The sequence below is a fragment of the Thunnus maccoyii genome, chromosome 9, assembly GCF_910596095.1.
Source record: "Thunnus maccoyii chromosome 9, fThuMac1.1, whole genome shotgun sequence".
Taxonomy (NCBI): Eukaryota; Metazoa; Chordata; class Actinopteri; order Scombriformes; family Scombridae; genus Thunnus; species Thunnus maccoyii.
The window spans coordinates 15470531-15497322 of NC_056541.1; the positions used below are offsets into that span (position 1 = coordinate 15470531).

Below are 26792 nucleotides of genomic sequence, written 5' to 3' on the forward strand. Positions count from 1 at the left end.
GATTCATTCTCTGATAAAAATCAATTGCTAAATTCAGAGCACAGAGATGAATGATGGCACTGAAGATGAAAGGTTGCACATACTGAGTATAGTGCAGGTTGCCCCGTAGCTTGAAGTGTTCATGGTGTATTCCCGGATTTTAATCTAACCCTTTAAGCTTTTTCTGATCGCAGCTGTCTTGTTAAGTATCTAATAGCAAAACCTCTCTGCTGAGTTTGATTCTGAAGTGTCACCAGTGTTGGTGTGGTCCTTTGTTTCTTGGAACATTGTGTCAATATGCAGCCAGATTCGTTCTCTCTGGTCTTGGAATGTAAAATTATGCAAAATACATTAATATTATGTTATAAGAAATTGAAATGGTAATGATATTTTTTCTAAGAGAAGAAGTGAGGGAATGCCTCTCGGCTCGCCTCAGGTAATGCTCTGACACTCGCGGCAGATGGTGTTGGTAGGATAAGCTGCAGAAAGATAAAGAAAGGTGCATTAAGGAAGAGAGCTCTTCCAGACGTTGACTCATGTACTGCATACTGATGATTTCATACCATTTTTCTCTATGAACTCATTTCTATATGAGCATAATCATTAAATAAAACAGGCCTGAGATCTTGTCCAGATGCTATTTCCACTGTAAACCACTGCAAAAATTGAAAGGCCAAGCAACACCCAACCAATGTTTGGTGTCATCTTAATCTCCCAAAAGGTCAACAGAAAAAAGGTTGCTAATGAAAAATTCAGTTTGTGAAAAAGGGATCGCTTCCTGTTTGCTGACAGAATAGTCTAATTGATATGAATTAATTCATAAATCATGCATGAGGGAGGGAGTAACTTTAAAACCTTTAATATCAGATCCACATGTGATACAGTTGGATCCCCAGTGATGTAACTTGAAAACGGAGATAGATGGTAAACAAAGATGCCTCATGTTTGAGGTGCAGCAGGACCATTACACAGGTGGAATAGTGAAAAGGTGTCCAGATCATTCGGCTCACTCACAAAGTCAGAGGAGAAGGCAAGAAGAGGACTGAATTAGGATGAAGAGATAAAATGATAAAATGAAAGAAAATGTGGCCGCCTCTCAGTCTTTACATGAATAAATGAGATCTGCATGTCAATATTGAACCACCTGCATATCTGAGCAGCCACACATCAACAATCTTCATCAAAGACTACAACCCCCTGCAGAAAAGTTGGTGATTTTTTTTCAAATAAATTCCAATTCACATACATTTTTAACCATCTCCATAATAAAAGCACAAATCAAAGCAGAATGTGAGCTGTGTTTTCTCAGCTGCTGTGTATTGGTTAGACCCCACCCTGTCAAATACCAATAATGGGCGCAAATATTTCAGATGGTAGTACATACTGATGTGCTGACATGATCAAAGTGTCCTCAGGCTGTTTAAACTAACTTTTTTCCCTTCACATAGTGCTCTGCTTCTCTGTCTTTACAATAACTCTGAGGTGAATAAAGTAGATTTTCACCATGACAAAGAGAGTGCCTCAAGGCTGAAATATACCTCTGAAGTGTTGCTTTATCTACAGAAAAAACAGGTATACCTTCTGCCTTTAGGTATGTAGAAACAAACTGAACATACTACCCAACTGACAGAATCAGCACTGAATGACATGACGATCTGAACGGTGACGGTCACATACGCTTTGAAAAACAGTGAACAAACTGCATAGTCAGTGGCTATGAATCTTTAGACTGAAATGAGATAGATGATTTTCCCATTTGAATGGGAAAAGTAGTTTGTAATTTACACCTCTAGCAAGAGAGATACTCAGAACAGAGAGATACAAGCAAGAGAAATACTCAGAACAGTAGAACAGTTTCGAGGAGGCCTTTAAAAACCAAAAACACAACAGCACAAGTGTAAGGAAAGGCTTTAACATACTGTAAGCTGAAAATGTTAGCATGCTTACAGTACTAAACAAGTGTTTTTTGGCCAGGGTGCATATCATTAGCTAACTACAGTATTTTGTGGGGTTACAGCTTATGTTAGAAAAAAGTCCTGTTCAGGACTGGAACGTCCACTGTGTACACGGTCTTGGATGCTAAAAGAGTATGAGCTAATGTTAGTGGCTTAATTTGTTCTGCTCATTGTTGGATATGACCAAGTTTACCCTTCAGCAACCCAAGCCAAATTAGTTATCCAAGATGGTGTTAGATTTTGCACACGCGTAGCCCTACTAGGTCAATTGTTAACGTTAAACATACTGTCTGAAAATATAAACAATGAAGAATAAATCTAACCTCTGTGCTGCTTATCTGATATGTAGAGTAAGCATTCAAACAGTTATATTAGAAAGAAATTATATTTTTCATTTTTCTTGTAATACCACTATAACATTAGGGCTAACTAACTGCAATACAAAAACAATGCTGTTCCTTTATTTCAATGTCTTCTACATGGATCAACAACTGGTGAAGATTTTCACTTTTTATCTTGAATCCGTTAGCCGTCTTTTTGCATGATGATGTTGTAGACATCAAGTGGATATTTAAGACCCTTTTTTACAACGTTTTCACTTTAAAAGGAATCAGCTGGAGACAGAGTTTACAACCAACTCAAAGAGCTAACGTTAAGTAGCTAGCAAGCTATATCATTAAAATCTACCAGTGACAGTTGTTATTTCCACCAGAAAAATTGACGGTTGCCAGCTAGTAACTGCCTTTGTCTACTTCTTGAAATCCCATTGTTTAAAAAAATCACTATGAATTTCAAGTGGTAAATCTGCCACTGCTATCACTGTATGCAGTTATATGGGCCTAACAGGGCTAGTGCTTATCCAAGGGGCGATTGTGACAATTTTCTGTTTTATAGTTTGTTTTAAATGCTACTGTATTAATTAATCTCCCTCTTTATTTGCCTTTATAGTTCCCTACAAAATAAGAAAATAAATTTATTATTCACAACATGTTTACTAGAAGGCATTGTCACTCAAATTTGACCTCCCACGCCTGAACAGTTCAACCTGACTACCAATGGATTGGCACATGAAATACACAGAGAGCACAGAATAGTCACAGCAGACCAATTAACCTTTAACTGATCCCACTTATCATAAAGAGCCACTTCAGACACTAGGAGAGACAGCACAAGTGAGTGAAAATGAAGGATTGTGTGTATAATCTACAGTGGGGAAACACACACACACACACACACACACACACACACACACACACACACACACACACTTGGATGTCGTAACCTTAATATCCATGGCAGTCTCCTGTGTCCTACCTTTGGTCTTCGATGTGGCTAAAATCATTTTCACATACCTTCTATTATTCTTTTACTTTTCTTGTCTTTGGAGATTCTGTTTATTATTTACACAATACAGTTTTTTTACATGTTACATGACATTTTCTAGCAACACAACACAGCAGAAATAGTCATATATAAACTTTTAAAGTTTATATTTGACTATTTCTGTAAAGGTGAATAGTATTCACACACTCTTTAAAGTTCAAGATGAAGGTGAACACTCTTTTTGCTAATTTATTGTGAATATTTTAGACTTAAAGGTGCAGTGTGTAGGATTTAGTGGCATCTCGTGGTGAGGTTGCAGAATGCCCCTCCCCCTCTCCTTCCAAGTGTGGAGGAGAATCTACGGTGGCCGAAAAATGTGAAAAGCCCTCTCTAGAGCCAGTGTTTGGTTTGTCTGTTCTGGCTGCTGTAGAAACATTGTGGGGCAACATGGTGGGCTCCGCGGAAGAGGACCTGCTCCCTATGTAGATATAAAGGGCTCATTCTAAGGTAACAAACACATCAATTCTTATTTTCAGGTGACCATACCCTAATTAGAATATTATATTCCATTTCTGTCCATTCCTCTAGTTTCCACTAAATTCTACACATTGCACCTTTAACACATTTGCTGCTAAATGTATGGACATGAATGAATTTAAGTTCATAAATCATTCATAGAGAGATTCAACGGGGCTAAAGTAAAGTGCATCAAGTAAAGTGCAAGTGCAAATATAACAGCAATGTCCTGTATCACATCCTGTATCACAGCAGCAAAAAGAATAAAATGCCATTACATAAATTGTTTGGTAAACAAGTTCATGGTTAATACAGACTTAACTTAATTTGAGTCATTAGATCCATCATCCATCTGTTTTACCTTTAGCCTGCTGAAAAGTGAGAGTTAATGATGTTGGCTCCGCTATTCCCCTCTGTAAACCACTGTCTATGGGAATGAGTGTAATACAGCTAATTATGTAGGAATGAAAGGCTCGATGGCTTCCAGGATGAGGATTGGCATCTTGATGGATGCAGAGGTGGAGGGGTGTTGGGTGAGGTGTTTCAGCGGTACAATAGAAGGTGAGGCAGAGTAGTAATGACAAAGAGGGAGAAGGGAAACAAACATACACATACACACAAGTTAGTGCTCTGAGAGGTCCCTCTGGACTAATGGAGATGTATAATGCTGTAAGGTGCAGCGTATAGAGCTAACTGCCAGGATAATTCATTGGTTTTGCACTTGGAAGGTGAATAGGTATCCAGCAGACTGCCCCTGGCCATACATGCACCATTAAGCACCTTTTCCACAGCTAATCAATCTACTGTATGAAAACCTGTAACACACTTTATGAAACAAAAACAATAATAAATTGGAGATTAATTTAAGCTTGCTATTGTTATGACATTATTATAAGTAAGGCTAAAGACCAGGCAAAGTAGGCACAACTGCCCTGAGACCCCAAAGGATCCCCAAAAAGAAACAGGTTCACTACTGTATATATCAAATGGTTTTGGTAATTTGATTACTTGCACATTTGTAGAATTTTCACCACTAAAGTACAATAGTATCTAATGCAGCTCCTGCATTATTAACTAATTTTGTGGTCTTATGGGGGGACCCTGTGTCAAAATGTAGATATAAAAGCTTTATTATCTTTACATTTATATTTTCCTAAATTATCTATATTCCTTATATGTTGTGTTTAATTCATATTACCACAAGCTAAAACAAATTAAATATTATTCCAGCATAAGAGCACTGGTTACATTGGACTTAATGGGAAATTTGAGGCAACACGGTACATACCAAGCAGCAACTTCCATGGCTTGATGCTGAAGCCAATGTGGAAGTACTTTAAAGTGCAATGCCACCGACTACTGGCTCTAAAAAAATACCTGGCTCCAATTGACTCTCATTCAAAAAGTGTCAACCCTCTCAAAATACTAAGTCAATAATTTTTTTCAACAAGTCATTATGGTCTCAATTTCTAAAATGTGGCCCTCAAATAAGTGTGCAGGTGGTCATTTTGTAAATTATTGCTCCTTTAATAACATTTGAAGACTTATGATATCTGCCATGTGGGTGTTGGCTGTGATTGACAGTTCAATCGCAATGTTTTGGTACATTTATTGATACTTAATTACAATACCTGCTGTGTTAGCACAAAGTAACTAATGTTATCCCAAGTTTGCACAACTTGGTGTTACCAGGAAGCTAGTGCACCGCTGCACTTCGAGGGGTGTATTTCCAGAGCGTTAAAGGCAACACCCTGCACTCCTTATTTGGAAAGTTCTGGCCCCAAATTTATGTTTCAGGATCCCCCATCCAGCCACAACTGAACTACCTACAGTATATCTGAGATTGTGTTGTGTGGATTTTCAGAAAGGGGAGGCCCTGGTTACCCACATTGAAAAGGCATGTAATTTCACAGTATCACCTGCAAAAGAGCAATGTGGAATGTAAATGTTGACAGTTGACACTTACTGTCAACTGCAAGGTTCAATCGTTAAGGGAAACCTTTTTATTCATGCAGAATAAATTAAAACTCCTCATGGTTTGTTGCAAGATTAATGGCACTGAATCTGCCTCAATTTATCATGCTGTCCCAGCAGCCCTCCTCATACAGTACGTGTGTGCGCTTGTGTATTCAAGTGTATCCTGAATCAAAGATACTCCTGGAACAACTCAATAAGCAAATAACTGATTACTTTTCTGCTGTCCCTAAGGACAGTGTACTGAAGAAACGACACACAATTGAACTTCTTCTATGCACTTCTGTCCAGCAGAGCCTTGGGTATATTGTGTGTTCAGTAAAAGAAAAAAATAGCTTCTTGTGCTGGAGGCCAATACAAAGCAATTAAAATAGCAATTTGCATATTAGAATTAGCTAGTAATTTGTATTCACTAATTTGTTTGGTCTCTCTCAAAATTTGATATCTGCTAATGGATTTTGAATGGTAAATTCAGGAAAGGTTTTTACTGTAATGTAAGAAACCTTGCCTTAAAGAAGGGGCTCTGCTGCTGCCGCCATCACTGCAGCAGAATCAACTTTTCTGATAACCACTTAATGGTACATTGACCACCTGATGTGTTTCTTCCAGGTTAACTTGCTACTGCAGAATGAGTTTCTCTCTTCTCACACTGGTCTCACCTCAGACATACATAGTCTCGGCTTTCAGATGTCTCTTGCCTCCTGCTGACATTCTTATCATTTGAGTTTTTTTCTCCTCTCCTGACCTGGTGTGCTGTATCATTTAAACTTGAGCTTCTTCTTCTCCCCAAGTGAATTTCTTTGAGACCTGAGGACTTTCTTAAATGCGAATATGCCAAAATATATACAAAACCAAACCATATAATTTGTAAGGATGGGACTCAAGATTCCAGGAGTAGAAGCCAAAAATAAACAATTTATTCACTCAAGTGAGGAAGGGTGATTTGAAATGGGAAAACATAATGTGTAAGTCCAAAGGTATGTAATTTAATGGGGGCCCTCGGCACAAGGTACACATGGTAAATGCCACTACAACAGCAAAATGTTAACTAAAATGTATGAACTCAAATTAGAAAACAAGCTGTGTTGTAAAATATCATATTTGTGTGCTGTATGAAAACATGTCAGTATTTTTAGTGCATTTGCGTGTCAGCGCTAATTGTTATTATGCTAAAAAGAAAGAAAACAACTGACACTGCCTTGTGGTGAGGCAGTTACATTCTAGGTTTATAAAACATGTAAAAAAAAAAGTGTATTCATAGTGTAAAATAAAATGGAAACCTCATATAGACACTGCATCCTTATTTTGGAGAGGCATTATGGACAAGCCACCATCATTTCCACCGTTCAAAGATGCAATGTTGCATGAAAATGGGGGCTTATCTTTAGAAAAATGTCAAATGATTAAAATGATAAAAGGCTAAAAGCAGCATTAAGCATTAAACACACAATATGTAATTACAGCCGTTAGGGGTCTCTCAATCAAAACAATAACAAAAGACGGAGTGTGATGACGGTGTGAAGTAGCAAGGGATCATGGGAGTTGTTGTCTTCGTTGTTAAATGACCAGCTTCACCGGGATAGGATTACTCCAGTGTTAATCATTCAGGATGTTTTTACCGGGAGCCGAATTACCCGCAGAGGTCTCCTCCTCTCCAGTACAAACGGAACCGGTGATTACAGGTAAAAACACTGAATAAAGCTGTTTCACCTAAAAAATCAGTGTTTCTCCGACGATGTACGGCAACCACCGGACGTCCGGTACGGGCTGTTAGCCGAGCTGCTGCTAACGCTTGTTCAGTTTATTTCTCTTATAACTTTAGATCCAGACATTCAGCCGGTTTCTCCCGGGAGCCGAATTATCCACAGAGGTCTCCTCCTCTCCAAAAACAAACGTACACGCAGATTAAGATATTTAAAAATACTAATTAAAGCTGTTTCACCTTAAAAAAAATCAATATTTCTCCGACGATGCTCGGCGACCACCGGACTTCCTGGAGGGGCTGTTAGCCGAGCTGCTGCTGACGTTTGCCCAGTTTATTTCTCTGATAACTTAAGATCCAGACGTCCAATGCCTAAAATCCCTCTTCCGGCTAGAAGATATAGTTAAAAGCGACCAAAGTTTATCACGAAAATGTGGCTTAAAACTGAATAAAAGTCAATTTATAACAGTTTCTGTGGAACAACCACAACGGCGATGTATTATCTTGTGTGTGTGTAAGTTACTCTTTGGTAGACGCCATTGTAGCGGACAAACACAGCGCCGCCGTATGCATCTTGTGCGTGGTTACTCTTTGGTAGAGGAGGTATGACGCCATTGACATGTGACCAGATGAAACGGTCCGTTACGTTGATTAAATTACAGATTTCTCTGGGTTTGAAAATTGTTGTAAACATTTGGGATAATGTAAGTACATAATGTAAGTAAATATATAAGATAGGTCTAGTTGTTTTTAGACATTTTAATGTGGAATAATTACATATTATACCTTCAAGTACCTTCAAGTGTAGGACATACTACACTGAAATAAACATTACAGTACAATAAGCAAATGTTTGCATTAGTGGTTTCTTGAACTCATTTTAAGCTCCACTGGAGAAAGCTGGCTGGAAGCAGCACGTCACCCATCTGGAAAATCCAACAACATACCTAAAGGAATCCAAAGATAAATCTTCTCTATTTAGCATCTGCACTGTGGCTTTTTTCCCACTGTAGACAATAATATATTTTCTACACAACATTAATGATGCACTAGATATCACAAGAGATGTCTTAAATTAATTGGGAGAAAAATAATCCGACTTATTTCTTAAAACACAAAGTAATTGTTTTTTTCCACAGTTACAAGTTACTTTTTTAAACTTTGATGAAACCTGAGGGTTGGGTTAGATTAAACATCTGGTGAAATTATTACAAATCATTCTCCTCCATCCATCTTGCATGTGCTGCTCAACATAATGCATTAGGTCTGGGAAGCAGCACACTGAATTTTTAATGGGCTTTTCAAAACAAGAAGAGCTTTTGACTTTGGGCAGATAAGGGTAAATTGTGCTAGAGCAGTCAGTAGGGATGCCTGACTGCGTTTTTTAGACCTTTCATGTCCATTAATGGCAATAGCAAAAAAAATAATTACACTCACTTACCCTTTAACATTTTCACTAACCCAAACTTTGCACACCTTGAACTCAGCTAATAGTTTGATTCTGCATGGACCCTCACTGTCCTCTCTTTCTGACCCTAAAACCCCAGCTTTGATGTCCTCCTCTTGCCATTGTCTTTTCATTTCAATTCATTTTGCATCTTCTATTAAATCCCTGTTTGTAGAATTTCTGTCTGCCATGAGGATCTCTGCATACTTTCTTATTCTGATTCTAACAATCTGCTGTTGATTTTACTTTCTGTCTTCTCTTTTTCTCCTCACTCAGGTGTCTGATGATTCATCTGACTCCCCAGAGCCGGGGCCTGTCACCTGCATGGAGCCTTTCATGGTGCGGAGGCTGTCTTGCCGGACAGTGCAGTTGCCCCCTTTGGCCTTCAGACAGGCCGAGCAGTACTACTGTGATCGTAAGCCAGAATCAGACACAGTCACAGTTCCACCACGGCCCACCACACTGCCACTACGTACCCCGCCACTCATCGCCATCACCTCCGCCGACACTAGCAGGTAGGACGATGTGGACATGTGTTTTTACTTACATATGTCTTTCAGTGGAATGAGTAATTGGAGTAAGAGTGAGTAAAGTGGTTTGGTGGATCAATACATGAGCTTTCTGAAGTGTCTGAGACCACATCACTCACTAAGTACCTGACACTGTGCACACAGGTGGAAATCAACACATTTTTAAATATTTTTTAAAGTACATCAACTATAATTTATGCATAGCTTACATGATTGCAATCATTTTCAAAGGCATACCACATATTCTTAGATATATACCATATGACTACCATATACTATCTGACTGTGAGCAGAGACCATTAGAAAATTGAAGTAAGGTCAAGGCTGTTCTAATATCCAAGATGTGACAGCCTGCTGCTGAAAGCCATTGCATTCAGCAGTCACCATGTTTCATCTGAAATAAAACAAAGTGGACAAACAATAAGGTAACATAGCTGTCCTTAAAATGTGACATTTTGGCATTTCTTGAAGTAAAAAGGTGAACTAGCTATCTCAGGCATCAAGCATCTGCCAAATGAATGTAATCTAATGTTAAAAAAAAAAGAAAAAGGTTGTTAATGAACAGTCAGCTCTAATTTTGACGTCTGAGCGTGTTTGGAACACAACAACAAAGATAGCTTCCACATCAATCCTGGTTTGCAGCTGCCATATGATCATAATGTTAGATAAATGAAAATACATGTGCAGGCAACAGAATGTTCATTGTGATCGATTACCTTGCCCAAGCAACTTTCAAGTCTGCAAATTGAGTTTCATATGGTAGTGAAGTTAAGACAAGCCTGACAGGTAGGAAATCAATTACAGTATAATTTGGAAAATGGTTGGCAGTAATGCAAAGCATGCTTGATGTGTAGAGGACAAATAACATGTAAACCACTGGAAACAAAAAGATTAAGATGGCACCACAGATGGCTGCCACAGTGTTGAGCTCTGTAGTATTTATTGTGTTTTTGTTTATTGGTGCGGTACTCCCTTTCATAGCACATTCACCAGGGAAGAACTGTTGAATATTTGACAGCTCACTCCACAAACTTTTTCACCAAACACCGCTCTCGTCATTACATCTGACAGATGTCCACTCTCTTTTCAACAAAATGGATGAACTGCTGCTCATAAACAGAACAAACAGGGATTTTTCAGGATCTGGTGCCCTGTGTTTCACTGAAACCTGTCTGGGTGAGTCTATCCCTGACAGCATTCTACATCCATCAAGCGGACCATGTACGGAGTTAACGGGGAAAACAAGGGGAGGAGGAATCTGCTTCTACATAAATGAAGTTTGGCATACAGATGTTACAGCGGTAAGGAAAATATGCACTCCTCACCTAGAGACTATTTTCATCAAATGCAAACCGTTTTATTCACAGCGGGAGTTTTCCTCCTTTATTCTGGTTGGTGTTTACATTCTACCTCAGGCCCGCATTAGTGAGACCTTACAACACCTGGCTGACCAGAAAACCAGCATGGAACGAAAACATCCAGACTCCTTTCTCATTATCCTTGGAGATTTTAACAGAGCAAACCTCAGCTATGAACTGCCAAAATACTGACAGCATATTAAGAGTCTCACCAGGGATAAAAACACACCACTGCTACACAATATTAATGGACACATATTGCTCTGTTCCCCGTGCAGCTTTGGGACTCTCTGATCATGGTCTGGTTCATCTTCTCCCAACCTACAGGCAGAAACTAAAATCTGCAAAGCCTGTGGTTAAAACTGTGAAGAGATGGACCCATAAGTCAAAACTGGAGCTACAGGCCTGCTTTGACTGCACCGATTGGAGTGTTTTTGAGGCGGCGTCTACAGACCTGGACGAACTTATCGACACTGTAACATCTTACATCAACTTTTATGAGGACATATGTGCACTCACCAAAACTCTCTGCACCATCAATAACAATAAGTCCTGGTTCACAGCAAATCTCAGGCAGCTTTGTCAGGCCAAGGAGGAGGCCTACAGGAGTGGATACAGGATCTTGTACAACCATGTCAGAAACACACTGACAAAAGAGATCTCCAACTACAGGAAAGCCTTCACCCACACTGCAGAGAACCTTCAACTAGCTGACAACCGGAATGTGATTTACCACAGGTTTGATCAGCCCACTTTCACACCTGTCACTCGCTCCAATTCAGACATCCCACAACCAACTGCACCCCCTGCTATCACCTACATGTACCCAGACTTCCCACCAGCACTGATGGTCTGTGAAGGGGATGTGTGTCAGCTCTTTCAGAGACAGAAGATCAGGAAAGCACAAGGCCCAGACAGCGTGTCACCCTCCTGTCTGAAAGTCTGCGCTGATGAGCTGGCCCACATCTTCACATGGATCTTCAACAGATCACTGGAGCTCTGTGAAGTCCCCTCATGTTTCAAATGCTCCACAGTCATCCCGGTCCTCAAGAAACCCTCCATCACTGGACTGAACGACTACTGGCCCATTGCCCTGACATCTGTGGTCATGAAGTTGAGAGACTGGCGTGTCCACCCACCCCCCTGTACACCAGCGACTGCACCTCAGGGGACCTGTCTGTTCAACTCCTGAAATTTGCAGACGACACAACAGTCATCGGCCTCATCCGAGGCCCCATCACCAACAGCACTGTGTCAGCTGTGGAATCCTTTAGGTTTCTGGGATCTACATTGTCCCAGGACCTGAAGTGAGAGTGCAACATCAACACAGTTACCAGAAAGGCCCAGCAGAGGATGTACTTCCTGCACCAGCTCTGGAAATACAACCTGCCTCAGTTGTAGAGGCTGACATTTTTTCGTGAATCCTGTAGGTCACAGGATTCATGTGAGATTCCCATGGGATTGGAGTCATTTTCACTATTCATCATGTGACTGGGATGGGACAGGAATCATAATAACAATAGGTCAGTTTTTATATATAAATATGCAGTTCTAATATGAATAAACACTATTTTCTTTATTTTGAACATAATGCCTCTTCTCAGGAGCTGCTGATCCAGTTTTACACTGCAGTCATCAAGTCTCTTCTCTGCACTTCCATCATTGTCTGGTTTGGACAGGAACAGACTACAATGGAAAGTCAGGTCTGCAGAAAAGATCATTGATACTGACCTGCCTACAATCCAGGATCTTTACACCTCCAGAGTCAGGAAATTGGCAGGGAAAATCACTGCAGACCCCTCACACCCTGGACATAACATGTTCCAACTTCTCTGCTCTGGTAGGCACTACAGAACACTGTAGACAAAAACCACCAGACACAGGAACAGTTTCTTCTCCCTCTCTGTCAGGCTTATGAACAGTTAACTCACTGTGGCACTGTGCAATAACCCTGGAACACTATAAAGTGAGTATACTGTACCTATGAATTATATATATTTATTTTATTCTGAAATACAAATTGTGTAATACATCACACTCACTGCTGTATATCTGAACGGGCTGTATACACTGTACATAACGACCTACTATACAGTATGCATATAGAGTGACAACTTTTTTTTTTTACCATTTGATATTTATCTCATTACTCATTGCACTCTTTACTTCTTTGCACTATTTGTATCCTGTTTACAGTCCTCAGAAATGGTTTCACCTGTCATTCCTTGTGTATATTTCTGAAGATTGTTGTGTTGTTATTCTGTCTAAGTACACAGAGCCACGAAGCTGGAGTCAAATTCATTGTATGTGTAAACACACTTGGCCAATAAAGATGATTCTGATTTAAAACATCCCTGACTGACTGCATACTCTAAGGAGTGTGACTCATTGCATAACTAGGCCTGATAGATTTGTTTGTCACTTACTAATCTTAAAACAGGGAATGTAATTTACCATTTCAAATATGATAAACAAAATAAAAGCGGACTGTCACAGAAAATTACAGTGCATATTCATCCCATTTGGCACTGTGGATTGATTAGTCTACAGTATTAAACAACACAGTAGTCTGATACACTGTGCAATTAGCCATGCTTTGTGTGACATTTTGTGTAACACAACATGCAAACTGCAGGGCTTAAAGTCTTCATCTTAGAGGTTATGGCAACTATTTAGGTTTTCCACTTGTTCTACAGTAAGAGTACAAACAAATACATAAGAAATCTTCAGCAATACTTTTAGTGTGCATTTATAGTCTCTCTGCACTTGGAAAACATGACCATACAACAACTGAGAAAAGAATCACACCCTATCCGGAAAATGTTGGAGAATGTACAGTATCATGGTGGTTTAGATGAAATGAGGTTTGGCAGAGACAGACACCAAGTCTCCCACCAGCTCGATTCTCTGAAGAGAGACAGAAAAAAAACATACCAAACAGCATTCGGTATCAAAGAGAGTTGGGGGAGGCATAATTTTACTTAGTGAAGGGTCCAGAATAAATTCAGACTGACTATCTGTCAGCGGAAAATCCCCATTGTCCTGTGTTGGTAATGGGAACAGATGACAGAGTTCACTCATCAATCAAAGAGAAAGTGGGTGTCCTCTCTTACCTTTGATTCTGATGACATGCTTCAACAGGCTCTGTATCTCACTCATCAGCCACGTGCTACCTGCATAATGCTGCTCAGTGGTGTGTCATATGCCAGCTGAGAAAAAAAACACATCAGTTTACCCTTTTTTCTCTACTTGTCCCTGTATTGTCCTCCTCCCTCTTTCTCTCTCTCTCTCTCTCTCTCTCTCTCTCTCTCTCTGTCTCTCTCTCCATCTCTTCGCCAAGGATGAAGCAGCAGTGTCTCTCAAAGTGAATAAACAACAGTGATGTGAGCAGTGAGATACAGCTTATTAATCAGACCTAAGCTTGTTAAAAAGCCCTTAATTAGAGGATATGTTATAAGATGTCATGGACATAATTCAAACAAAAACAATGTTATTGACTTGTATACTTATTTATATGGAAACAAGAAACTGGTGTCACCTGGGTGTAAATTAGCCTTCATTATCAGTCAGGCAGAGCAATTTTCATGGCAACTCAGACATACATCAAAGCCGAAATAGTTTCCCGAGATTCAGAATTACTGCTTCAATATCAGGAACATCTTGATTCCAGGAAATACAGTATTTGAGTCTATTTTTGTCTTTGTTTCTGACATTTTTGTCTGTAGCCAGGAGCGTCACTCATCCACATTGTTCACAACATTGTCTACTGTGTCACTGACAGAAGCTGCCACTCACGATGAAGAACCATATTCAATACTGAATAATTTTACTTGCAGTCAATGTGATAATGCCAAAAGGTGTCAGGGAAGAGATGTAGAGACAGCCTATCCTCTCAGAGTAATTGGAAGCAAAGTTTTATGTGAACTTCAGAAAAGGGCAAACTGTTCTCAAGTGTGTATAACTGGACACTCTTTGAAAATCAAGTTACACAGGCTTGAGAGGGATTGAGTGATTAGAAAAAGGGTCAGACGATTATTTGATGGAAGATGTGGGACACGCCTGTACTCCTCCTCTACTTCAGACGGTTGTATCGACTATTTTGGATGATGTCACCGCTTTTTCTTGTCTTCTCTTTTTCTTGGAGCAGAACTTTAAGAGCGCGGGTTTTTTGTCATCATACTTTTCGAATCATCCCCCTGCAGCACCAAAAAACATGTCAAGTCAAAGTGTTTTGGTATGTAATATAATATGTGCTTGACAAAATCTTTGGCTTTGATTATATAACTGTTTTGTTTTATTGTACTTTAGCCCTTTCTGACTGCGAAGTCTACCTAAACAGTTAGTCATGTCCCATCATGTTACTGCAACATCAAGGAAAGTTGGCAGCTTTCACAGCAGAACATTCTAAGAAGTAACAATTTATGAAAAAAATGGACTGTAGGGAGGAAAATGGGTAATGCGGAGAATTTTAACAAAGGCCATACATCTTAACTTTGCTTCAAGCTTGATTCATTTATAATTCAGTACAGCGACGAGGAAGAAATATACAGTTGCGAAGCATTAAGGATGGAAGACGTGCTGCAAGAAATATTACAACTGCAACTTTTGAGTGCAGTTTTTTTAAATTACAGTACCTTTATAATTGTTTAGATATAAGTTTATATTGACAAAGACTGTGCCAATATCAATAATAGCATTGGATATTGGCTCAATACTGGACCAAAACATGCTATCAGCACAATGATTTCCCAATCACTGAAATGTTAGTGATATGTATTATATGTCTTCTTTTTACAATTATACACATACACAGATTGTCGACACAGATGTAGTGATCTCACTGTTTCTCTCTTGATACCGAGTCCGACACCAAAACTGAGGATGTTGGTTGGTACCGATCCGATACCAGTGTTGTTCTTTTCTTTTTTAATTACAAATCTGTACAGCTCACTGTGTGGAACTGATTGAGTTCATTTTTATGTGTAAGATGACATGAAGCTGTAATTAGATGGTACTTCTTAAGTATAATCGGAGACATTCATACACCTTTTTGGTTTTTTAATTATTTGTTAGGGTTTTGAAATTGTATTTAAGTAACTAAAACAGTATTTAATGTGAACTGGTCACATCTGGTTGATATCTCCTCTGTTTAATAATTTATTGGCACCAATACCAATCCAGTGTTTTGGAATCACTGATTCTCAACCTCACTAATAGTAATCTGAAACATCATACCATTATCCCAAACTAACAGTCTAAGCAGAAAAGAAAATACTATACATAAGTGTAGAATTAAAATGGCATATAAAATTATTTTATTTTTATCATGGTGACTGGATTAAAGCGCTCTTGTCATATTGATTACTGACAGATTTACATGTCAAAAGATGTGTAATGTTTACAAAGTTACTGAGTCCAGGGACAAACATTCATGCAAGGTGTGCTAACGTAAAAGGTTGCCCATCTGGTGTATTGTTTGGTGAAGGTGACTCCCACTGCATGCTGGAATATAATCTCCCCCATGACCTCGAGTAGGAACTAAAGAATGGAAATAAGTGAAATTAATATACAAATGAAGGTTCACGTCAGGTCTCAGCGTGTGCACTATTCAGTTCTGCTGCACGTGCTGAATCAGAGTGACCCTGTAGGGAATATGGTTAACTTCAATAGGTAAAGACGAACCGACACAAAGCCCAAACATGAGCTGCTCATGTGTGCATGCATGTGTGTGCTCCTATTCTCTTTGCTATGTGTACTATCTCGCCATTACACTTACCTGCCACTACTGTTTTCAGTCACCTTGTTTCTGAGATTACATTTCTGCTGTTAAAGCAGGAGAGATTGCATTCCCCACACTGTTAGTTTCCCGAAGAATGGGCTTGAGCTGCAAGTGTGTTGACGAGGAGGGAAAGAAAGCAGTCTGCCCTGAAAGTCCCCTTTCTCTGGAAATGATGACAAACAAAACAGAGGAGATTTAACAAGGTGGTTGGATGTTTGCACTCCTCTGTACACTGTGGTCACCACAGGCACAGACACACATCCTGTAATAACCCTTAGTTTAATTAATTACTGTGGAGGCCAGCTTTTTATTTGCAGTGGGCTATCTTGGTATATCTTGTCCCATTTTATGTCCACTTTCTTTGCTAGTAATGTAGTGTACTAGTAGTACAACATGTTACAAAAGTTGATATTTTTGCAACACGCCCAAATCTTATTTGGAGTGCTGGATCATAAAATTGGTTCAGTGTTATATGGTTTGGCCACCTGGCTCTCTGCCCACTCCCACCCCTTGCTTTTCACTCATGGAGGATTTCAGGGGAGGTGCTTTGGGTGGGTCCCTCATGTTTAATGTATGATCCTGTTCCCTATATCCCGTCGCCGCTTGCTTCTGCAGGGGACTTGAAGGGAGACGAACACTGTTGACAAGTGTGGATGGTTTTTACGCATACCGTGCGTCAAGTTAACTACTGTCGCAGTGGTTTACTGAAGTTTACAAGATATTGTGGAGAGACCCATCCGCCCGTGTGGACTGTCCTGTACTGAACATCTCTCATTGCCGCAGCCAAACAAGCACCTTGCTGAAATGGGCGTGTATGGAGAAAGCGGGGAGCACTTGGAAACTAGTCTCAACTGAGAGAGTTCCTCTTCGTAAAGTCTCACTCAGGAACACTTCCCCATAGAAAATCGCAGTCATAGAGGTCTACCTCGTGATGCGTAAATGGGTTCATTTTTGGTTCTGTCCAGTGTATTTCTGCAGGGCAGCAAGGAAAAGTTGATGGAGTTAAACTCATTACGCAAGCTTCAAAAAACAAACTGGACGTGAAGCACCCAGAGTAACTAAAAAAGTTATTTCATTTACTCTAGAATAGCTATAATTTCGAATTTTTTGTTTTCGTTTTTTGGTTTCTCAAAACACCTAATTGCCTCGCAGTGGTGTCAAGCCCCCCTCTCACCACCTTTTCCCCCCGGGTCATTCAATCTGAATGCCCATAAAGTGTTTATTTCTTTAAATTATTATTTGTGGCTAAGGAGGATGGAACCTGCATGCGGGAAAGTGGGGTCGGCGTCTTTGGTCGCCGGCGGCGGAACCGGCGTGAGCGCGAAGGCGCCCAAACATCTGTGGAGGCAGCAGAACCAGGCAGCGCTCTCTCCGCTCCACCACGCGCTGGTAGTGCGCAAGAACGACCGAGTGAGACAAAGAGGCTTTTCGGACACCGAGAGATACCTCAACCCGAGGAACATGGACCGGACTTACGCGGTGGACACGGGGCACCGACCCGGACTGAAGAAATCTAGGATGTCGTGGCCGTCGTCGTTTCAAGGTCTTCGACGGTAAGAGCGAAAGGGAAACTGTTTCCTTCATCTTCTGTCTCTTTTTAATTTCCCTCGATGAAGATGGGCGTTGTGTGTGTGACTGAGCGGAGAAGTGTTTTGGCTCGTATTTAGTCCTAACTTTGAAGAGGTTATACTACATTTTGGGCTTAGCCTGTGCTCGACATTTGTTTTACATCACTTTTTCTATCACACTGTCGAAAGCATTCATTTTATATATATATACATATATGCACACTGCTCTAATGGTAAAGAAAGGACGGATAAACTATATACACGTCATTCAATAGCTAATAGGCAAAAAGAGAAAAAAAATATATTATTAATAATATATTTATGTCCCTTATCACACACTTAAAAACATCCTATCCCATAACTTAGATGTGTTTAATATTTATTACAATAAATCAGCTTACAGTAGGCTATTTAATACAGGTCAGAAAGATGTGTCAGCTTGATAAGAATATGGGTTAATTACTCAAAAAAGAAAAAAAAAACGAGGACAAATCTAAAGGAGAGTGAGTGATACACAGTTATCTTTTATGTTTATGCTCATAGTAAGGATAAATCACTGAGCAGTTAGAGATGTAGTGCGAGGTGACAAACGAGACAGATGTAAATAAAAGGTAGGCGTTAACAAAAGGCAAGTCACAGGAAATATTAATTTGTACTTTGCCCTGAAAACATCACATACAGACTTCCTCCTTGTATCTGTAAGATGTTGTGATCTTACCACATATCTTTAAGATCTCTGGGTATTCTAGCGCTTATGTTCATAAGTGAAATTACACTCTGTTCTCTGTGTGAGAGAGAAAGAGATACAGTAGGGAGACTTTGCATCATCACTAATACATGATGACCACATTCTCTGAAATGACACTCACAATAATCTGACTCACTGCACATGACAGCATGGATCATCTTAGCGCATGTATGACAAGTGTTATGGTCCCCAGATGTTCCTTACACATAAGCATTTAACCAGAGCAGCTATTGTAAAATGTGTTTTGCAGGCACAACAGTTTTTCGGTGAAGCCTGCTTGCGTACAGGCAGACACAAAAGCAGCTCTGCACTCAGACGGCCCGGGTGTGAGGGGAAATGTTTCTGCTCTAATTACTCACTTGTTCTGGGAAGGAGAGAGAGAAAAAAAGACCAACTGAAATGAAATCTGAGAAGGTCACTTCAGCTCCATGGCTTAAGTGACTGTTGCAGATGCACATTTCTGTCAAACTGCTTGCTGTTTCCTTTCTTTCTTCCTCCTTTAAAAAAATTAGTTTTAGATATGAGTGATACTTGCCTGCAGGTCCAGTCACCAGTCAAGTATAGGAAGCATACTGGCTTGTCTGGCCGACAGACCGAATGGTCCCTGTCATAGTGGCAGAACAGTCACATGGAGGAGAAGCCAGGGAGAGAGGGAGGGAGGGAGGGAGGGCGAGACAGAGATGAGAGCACAGATGGAAGTGACATTGCAAAGTGGTGTGCTGGACTAAAACACCCATGTGATGTAACAATATTGCATTAAAGTCATACTTTATTCTAGCAAAGTGAGATATAACAGGAGGTGTGCAGTTCAACTTTGTAGAATTGAAGATCATTGAAGGACTTTTCTCATACACTACAGGAGGTTAATGACATGTAGATTAACCCAAACAAATCAAATTTCACACAGGAGGCGAATTACGTAAGACGCACATTACACTCCAGCACAGATACAGGAACACTAACACCAGGCTAAATCAAATTTGGCTCCTTGTATAGTACAGCCCAGCACACCATTGTTGGCAGTTGGTCAATAGTGCTTTTAGATATGTTATGTTTATATGTGTGTTCTTTGGGTTGCATATTTCAGTAATCCTTATTTCATTTTCTTCTCCCACTGTGACTCACAAGCACAGTAAATGAACACACCTTAAATTAGAGGTAGGAATCATAATACATTATTAGGGATGGGAATTGTGAACCAGTTCCAGTTGAGAACCGGCTCCAAATTGTCCGATCCATCAGAATTGTGTGCCTCAGAGCATATTGATTACTTTTTTTTTTTTTTTTTTTATAACAGTTTTGCGTTGCAAAAGAATGACATCAAACTCATGTGTCTATGCTATTGGAAACTTGCAACAAGGAGGAGTCATGGTGATAGGACCGAGACAGCAAATAAAAGGGAGAGCTGCTGTTCTGTCGGTCTGCTGCTGGAGCTAACAGGGCTAACACAGCTAACTAACATACAATGGACCATCAGCTGTTACCAACCGGTGCTAATTGGTTAGCTGATGGGCCACATGCTCACCACACTGTACAGTAATACTGAGGGAACTTGAGGTTGATCTCCAAACAATTCCTCCTCCCTGCTGCAGCATGCATGCCTTTATTCTACTCTGTTTCTACGCTGTTTTCAGACTCAGAGATAATAAAACAGTTGCCCTGACGCTGAAAGCCTGTATAGGCCTACTTTTTTGCACACAGAAAATTGATCAGGAATCGAAAATGGAATTGATAAAGAATTGGACCGATAAGCACAATAGATAATGGCATTGGTATCAATAAAATCTTATCATTTCCCATCCTTATACAGTATACAATAATATCCTGACAAATTGCCAACAATAACAATGCGGGTGATTATCTGATGCACAACATATTGCAGGATAATCAGAACAGCAGCTGTTGCGCGAAAGCAGAACAGCTGCAGTTAAAATGTGTGTAGTAAAGGATGGATCCACCTCTGCATCGCAGTCATACAGGTCTATTCATTCTGTGTAAATTACGTTTAATTGAAAACTAAGAATACCACATTAATGCAAAAATGGCAAATATGTAAAATCCTTGATCCACTGTTTCATAAAAACAACATTTCTTGGTATATTGCCTTATTGATTGTATCATCAGTGAGTATGGCATCCTGGCATTTACTTGCAGCGTTACATTTGAAAGCCTTTTGACATCCTTTGCGAACATGCAGCTAAGCCATGGCTGCCTGACAAGAAAGACAACTAACTCCACCTCCATGCTCAAAACCTTTTTAGCATATATAGTCAGGCTTCCCAGATACTCCTGCCTATACATAACTGGTGCGTGATGCACGTGTTGTTTACATTTGAGTCATGCATTTGATTTACTTTTCCAATTAACGAGGCAGCTGTAGGCCACATATCTTCACATGAAAACCTCAGCAATCAAGTTCTTCCTGCAAGTCAGATAAACAAGACACATTTCCTGATTATAACAGACAGACATAAACAACGTCTGAGGCATTGTCCCTGTAGGAAATTAATAAGAAGAGCCAGCCACTTGCTCAACATGTGATGCAGTTGATATCAATCTCACGTATATGTGGAGAGACAGCAACCCTTTCCTTTAGATGTCTGTGGAGAGACAGCGACCCTTTTCCTTTGGATATTGCTGTGTGTGCCTGAGCGGCTGGTTTGGCACAAGGTCCAGCAGCCCCAAGGTAAAACACATCACCCAAATGTGTCACAATCTAGGCTGTGCCTGGATGCTGCTCAAGGCTTCCGAGAGACCTCAGGAAGAATCTGGAGCACCCTTTGATGAGAAGATGGCATTTCTCCCGTTTCTCTCCTGCTGCTTGCTTGTCCCTGCCATGGGGATGTTGCAGGGTTTCTTTATCTGTGGAGATGTCAGTGAAGAGGAAGATCATGATTTCTCTTCTTTCTGTCCAATTGCAATCAAGATTGGCGATTCAGCGGGTGAAAAAGGAAATGTCAAAACAAAAAAAGATGAAACATCTAAAGTGAGAGAGGAGATGGAAGGTGCTCCATCTGGACATTTTGTTCCCTCAGCAGCAGCAGATTGAAAATCGTACCCTTGCCCTCTCACTCTACATTGTATTTAACGGTCGTTGATTTTTCTCCGGCCAGCCCTCTTCCTCCTACTGTGACTGCCATTGCCAGAGTGAGATTTTTAGCCAGTATGAAGCGTAACCCCCTGGCTATGTCATTAGATCCCAAGGGTGTTAGTGAGCGAGGCAGGAACTGCTATTAGGTACAAGGCTATATATAAACCTAGTCACGACCATAATCACAGTCATATTGCATAGACTGTTACATTACTGGCACATTACACATCTACTGTATGGCTGTACTCCCAGGCATGAGAGATGTCTGGAACGTGCTAATGAACACATTGCGGATATGGTACTAAATTTTCCATTAGCACAGATCAGCATCAAACAATATGTAGCTTGGATAATGAATTGGGCCATGAAGTGAAGATTTTCTCCTGCGTTTAGTGTCGCAGAGTGAAAGGCAGGCAGAACTGATAATTGAGTGAATGCCAGCCCCGTGTCTAGGTCTTATTGACCTGTTCATTCAGAGATGGATGGTGTATTGAGTATGTTCCTCAGATGAGCTCTGTGATTTAACTGGGCTTTGAAAGTTGAGCACGTGCATTAGGAAGTTACTGATGCAGACATATTAGATGGGAAGTCAATTTTAGTCAGTCACATATGGAGTAAAGCAACAGCTACTTAAGAGAAATCAAAAGGTCACTAATCATACAGGATCTGTTAGATTTGCAGATGATTGTATATCAGGTCTGATTCTAGTCATAGCTGTCCTGATACTTTAGAAAATATCATGGTAATAGCTATGCAGTAAATATAAGTAATGAGGTGGGTTAAGACATGTCTTCAATTCGATTGAGGAACTTTATTGTCTTATAATACAGCTACAGATATCGTATTTCTATGCAAAAAAAGGATAATATCTTTTCCTACCTCAGCTACATGCGGAGACAGCAATCTATCAAAGACCACTTTATGCATATAGAATAGTCCTCCCAGGCATTCACATGCATGCATAAAATTATGTGAAATGTGGTCGTATTCCATTCGGTAAGCGGGTAGAATATAACCAAAAACACTCACAGGGAACTATAAAAGTACTTGCCATTTGACAGCCACTCTGAATCCATTAGCAGGTCTATAGTATTTACGATATCTGTCTGTCAGTCTGTCTGTGAGCCTTGTCTGTAAGACAATTATGAAGTGACATCCTTAAACTGTAATTCAGTTGAACAGTTACCTAACCTCTTGCGCACTGACCTCAGACACACTTCTCTGTTGTTTTGTGTTGAATTTCCAGGAAATCAATGCATTCATGTGATTCCTGGGTTAAAGGAGCATGTCATCCTATTTCTGTGGGACTTATTTATAAACTATGAAGGATAACAGGGTCTATAAACAGGACTGTCCTTGTTGTCATTAATTCCCTATAGTCTAGCACTACACACAGATGTCATCATCTAGTTGGAGTATTTAGTGGACTTTTAGTGATTATCCTTAATTTTCAGGGTTTTAATATTTTAAATATGTTGGTTACTTGTGTGGTGATGATTGCTGTGCTTTGGTACTGGCACTGTAGTGCATACAGTGCAGTAGGTGCTGTATGGAGCTCTGTGTATTTTACAACCTGGCACACTTGAACATACAAATGCAGATGGGGTGGACGATATAGCAAAAATATATTGATTATGTATCATATTTTTTAAGGCAGGATCATGATCCACGATCTTATCACGATTCTTCTTCATGTTGGTTTTTAAGACTATTTTGAAAGTTACTGACAGTACTCAAGATTCAAAGTTCAAAAAACTTTACTGTCTATCACATAATGATAGAAATTTGGCTTAGGTTAAGGGTTCAAACACTGCATAAAAACATACATCCATGAAAGACTCACATAAAATTACATTAAAACACAAACAATTCCATAAATAAAGAGCAAGTGTGCAAAGCTGCATTAAAAAGTAGTGACAGTCTATTTGGCCTTGTTTAAAATGGATATTGCGGTGGGAAACCAAACTAACAGTACAGCCAAACTTTTCACAGCTGAAAAGCAAACAGTTGAGGTTGTGTTCAAGTGTTAGTTTATCGTTTCTGATAACTAGCAGGATGTGCACTGTTAAAAAAAGGCACTAACACAATACACCTGAGCTGGCATCATGCTAGCTTGTGGCATGACAGAGGTTAGTGCTACTAGTTAGCATGCGAGCTAACTGCTAAACGGTGGCATTTACCTGCAGCCCAGTTGTCAGTTTAACATGATGTTCAGCAGGTGAGCTTACTAGCAGGACATTAAAACTGCTGTATATTTCACAAACACGCTACCAAGCATCAAATCAATGAGCTAACTGGTGAGCAGGCGACATGACAATGCTCAGCGTTTATCTTTAAAAACAAAGTTTGGGCTCCTGATGTGAACCGTGCAGATAGTTTACTCTGCTGTTAGCTTGTTTTTACCCAAGATCCTTGTCACTAGAGGTCATTTTCTCCAACAGATTGGAGATCCTCCAATCGGAGCCCCCTGCTAGCAGACTGCACTCCATCACAGAGCTGAACTGATACAATGTGCACTGTAGCACGACACTACCAATCTCTCTGTACAGGCAAATCATGGAGACATTTTAATCATTCATGATCTAATATCGTCATATTGCACACCCCTAAATGCAGAAACCATCTGGTAGCCTTTGCTGCTCTTTTGTGGAGCATGATGTGACAACACAACTATGTTTAATTGATTGCCAGCAATTTTTGTGTTACGACAAAACAAAGTTGGTTGCAGGAGTTGCTTTCATTGTTTTGAGCTTTAGATAGGACAGTTTTCTGTGATCATTACATAATTGCTATGCCCCGCCAAAACTGCATAAAACTACCACAAAATACAATTTTGTAGGAAAGTGGAATTGCACACCTCTACCAAAGCAAGTACTTTGAAATTAACATCTGGGAAAATTAATATTTGATTAACAGGCGTTGCGGTACAGAACTCCTGTTAGACAGGTTGAGTGGGAACCTACTTAGGGAACATATTTGTTCAATGTTAAAATTGGACAATGTCCAGCAGGAACTACCAGCCAGTGTGTGTGACTGGCTGTAGGAAAATATTATTGTATCAAAACAGAGAGGAGTTGTGCTGAATTTGTGATATCTCAAATAGAAACAGAGCTCCAACAGTGTACGTGAAACAGAGAGGATTTGTCATCCAATCCTCACCACAAGGAAAAGGCATTTGTTTTTCACAGCCCTTGCCTGGCTCCCTTTTCTTCACTGGTCATCTGCTAGGCTAATAAAATGCATGAAAACCATTTTTGAAGGACCAGCCTTATAAAGGGCTACAAGCCAAAGCCTCTCTAGCCTGTCTGCTTGATGCTGGGTGATTCCCTGAGTTCTTGGCTGGCTGGGTTGTACTGATCATATTACTCTCAACAGGATGATAAAGACTCTAGCTGGGCTAGCGACTGGCTGGTCTAGGTTCTGCTGATACCTTTGAGAGAGACTGTAGAGTATTATGAATTATTGATGATTTCTGTCAGGATACGTGTATCAAAGCTGTGGAGAGAACTATGAAAACAGAAATTACTTGTATTACACTTTAAAAAGGCACATGGACAACACCACACCTGCTCCAAAGAATTAATTAAATATTTGTGCCACTTGAAAGCTGATTGCAAAGTAAAACTCTCTCTGTCACTGTCTCTGCTATATAGTATATGAGTAGGCCAAGGGCATTTTTGTGTTGTTGCTTGTTTTGTCTTTTGAACATAGATCTGAATTGAGACAAATAACCTCAACTTGAAAAATGTGCCTAAATGACATTTTTAATCATAAAAAACATAGTTTTTAATAGCAATAACACAAATGCAGCACAGATGCAACATGAACACAATACAAATGCAATGCAGACAATGGTGAAGGTTTATTTGCTCTAAAGGAAATTATCCCATCGGAGATGTTGCCAATGATGGTACTTTTGACCTTTCCCAATGAGGGGGTGACATATGTATGCTATAAGGAAGCAATGATACAATACATTCTGCCGACAACGCAGTAAAGTGGAGTGGGTACCCAGCATGACTGTGACCCGTTTTCATAACTCACAAATTCATCACTCAGTCTTTTAAACAAACCGTTGTAAATCTGTATTCAGCGACTGAATGGACTAGTTTTAGCCTCAGATATTATCAGAACCAAACTTCAAAAAGCGTTTTTTTTTCTCAGCTTTTTTTTGTCGGCTATTTATATTTTGAAATCTTAGGTCAGAAAGCTGAGGTCAAGTGTCAGCATGGACTGCATGGATGGTGGGAGCAACAATATGGGATGAGCACTGGATGAAATTTTTGATTATGAGGTTATAACCATGCATGTACTGCATGAATATGCCAAAGTTCAGTTTCTGTTTAATTTGTTGTTAAATCAACAGTAACATTAGCAGTTTCCTTCTCTTATCCAGTCAGATTTGTAAACAGTGACTTTATCATTTGTCATTAACGTTATCTCCTGTCTGACGTTCTAGCTTGTGGTTTGCATTGTTGGGAAATGACAAATTGTCAGAGAAACAAAGACACAATCTGTAATTCCCATTTATGCACCACTGCTGAAAGCTTAACATGTTTGTTTTTTATTTCTTTTTCAAGTTATGTAATAAAGCTCTTATATTCTGTTTACCTCCTTGAGAAGTGGCTTACTAAATAGCCAAGTATGCATTTTAACATTTCTTTGAAAAATGAGTAAATAAAAGGAGTAAAAATATCGGCCTATATATCAATATCAGAATTTTCTTACTGCCTAATATTGGTATCGGCATCAACCCCAAAAATCCAGTATCGGTCGGGCTCTAATTTCAAGTGGTAGTGATCAGGTTCTCTCTGGGAGTGGT

At 39.8% G+C, this 26792-nt stretch overlaps 2 protein-coding genes and 1 long non-coding RNA gene across 6 annotated transcripts in view; 2 read left to right on the forward strand and 1 right to left on the reverse strand.

The window, feature by feature from the left end:
- The window catches only part of LOC121903732 (cAMP-specific 3',5'-cyclic phosphodiesterase 4D), a 37808-nt gene extending 24633 nt beyond the window's left edge, over window positions 1-13175 (forward strand). The window contains exons 1-3 of one of the 2 annotated variants that reach the window (XM_042421066.1): window positions 7392-7429; window positions 9173-9411; window positions 10408-12104. In XM_042421066.1, the coding sequence (XP_042277000.1) occupies window positions 10957-11976 (1020 nt within the window). In that variant the 5' untranslated portion in view covers window positions 7392-7429; window positions 9173-9411; window positions 10408-10956 and the 3' untranslated portion in view covers window positions 11977-12104. Of the gene's footprint in view, window positions 1-7391; window positions 7430-9172; window positions 9412-10407; window positions 12105-12388 lie in introns of those variants that run through there. The other variant, XM_042421067.1, reaches the window with a different exon arrangement.
- A 737-nt stretch (window positions 13176-13912) lies between these two features.
- On the reverse strand, window positions 13913-18122 carry LOC121903734. Of its 2 annotated transcripts, none has more exons than XR_006098091.1 (3): window positions 18040-18122; window positions 16561-16726; window positions 13913-13993 (listed from the first exon to the last, which is right to left on the reverse strand). It is a non-coding gene; the product is annotated as an uncharacterized LOC121903734 (long non-coding RNA). The 2 variants fall into 2 exon arrangements; XR_006098090.1 differs by lacking the exon at window positions 13913-13993 and adding an exon at window positions 16124-16322.
- The window catches only part of pde4d (phosphodiesterase 4D, cAMP-specific), a 148898-nt gene continuing 139319 nt past the window's right edge, over window positions 17214-26792 (forward strand). The window contains exon 1 of one of the 2 annotated variants that reach the window (XM_042421062.1): window positions 17214-18116. In XM_042421062.1, coding sequence (XP_042276996.1) covers window positions 17818-18116 — 299 coding nt within the window. In that variant the 5' untranslated portion in view covers window positions 17214-17817. The remainder of the gene's footprint in view (window positions 18117-26792) is intronic. The other variant, XM_042421063.1, reaches the window with a different exon arrangement.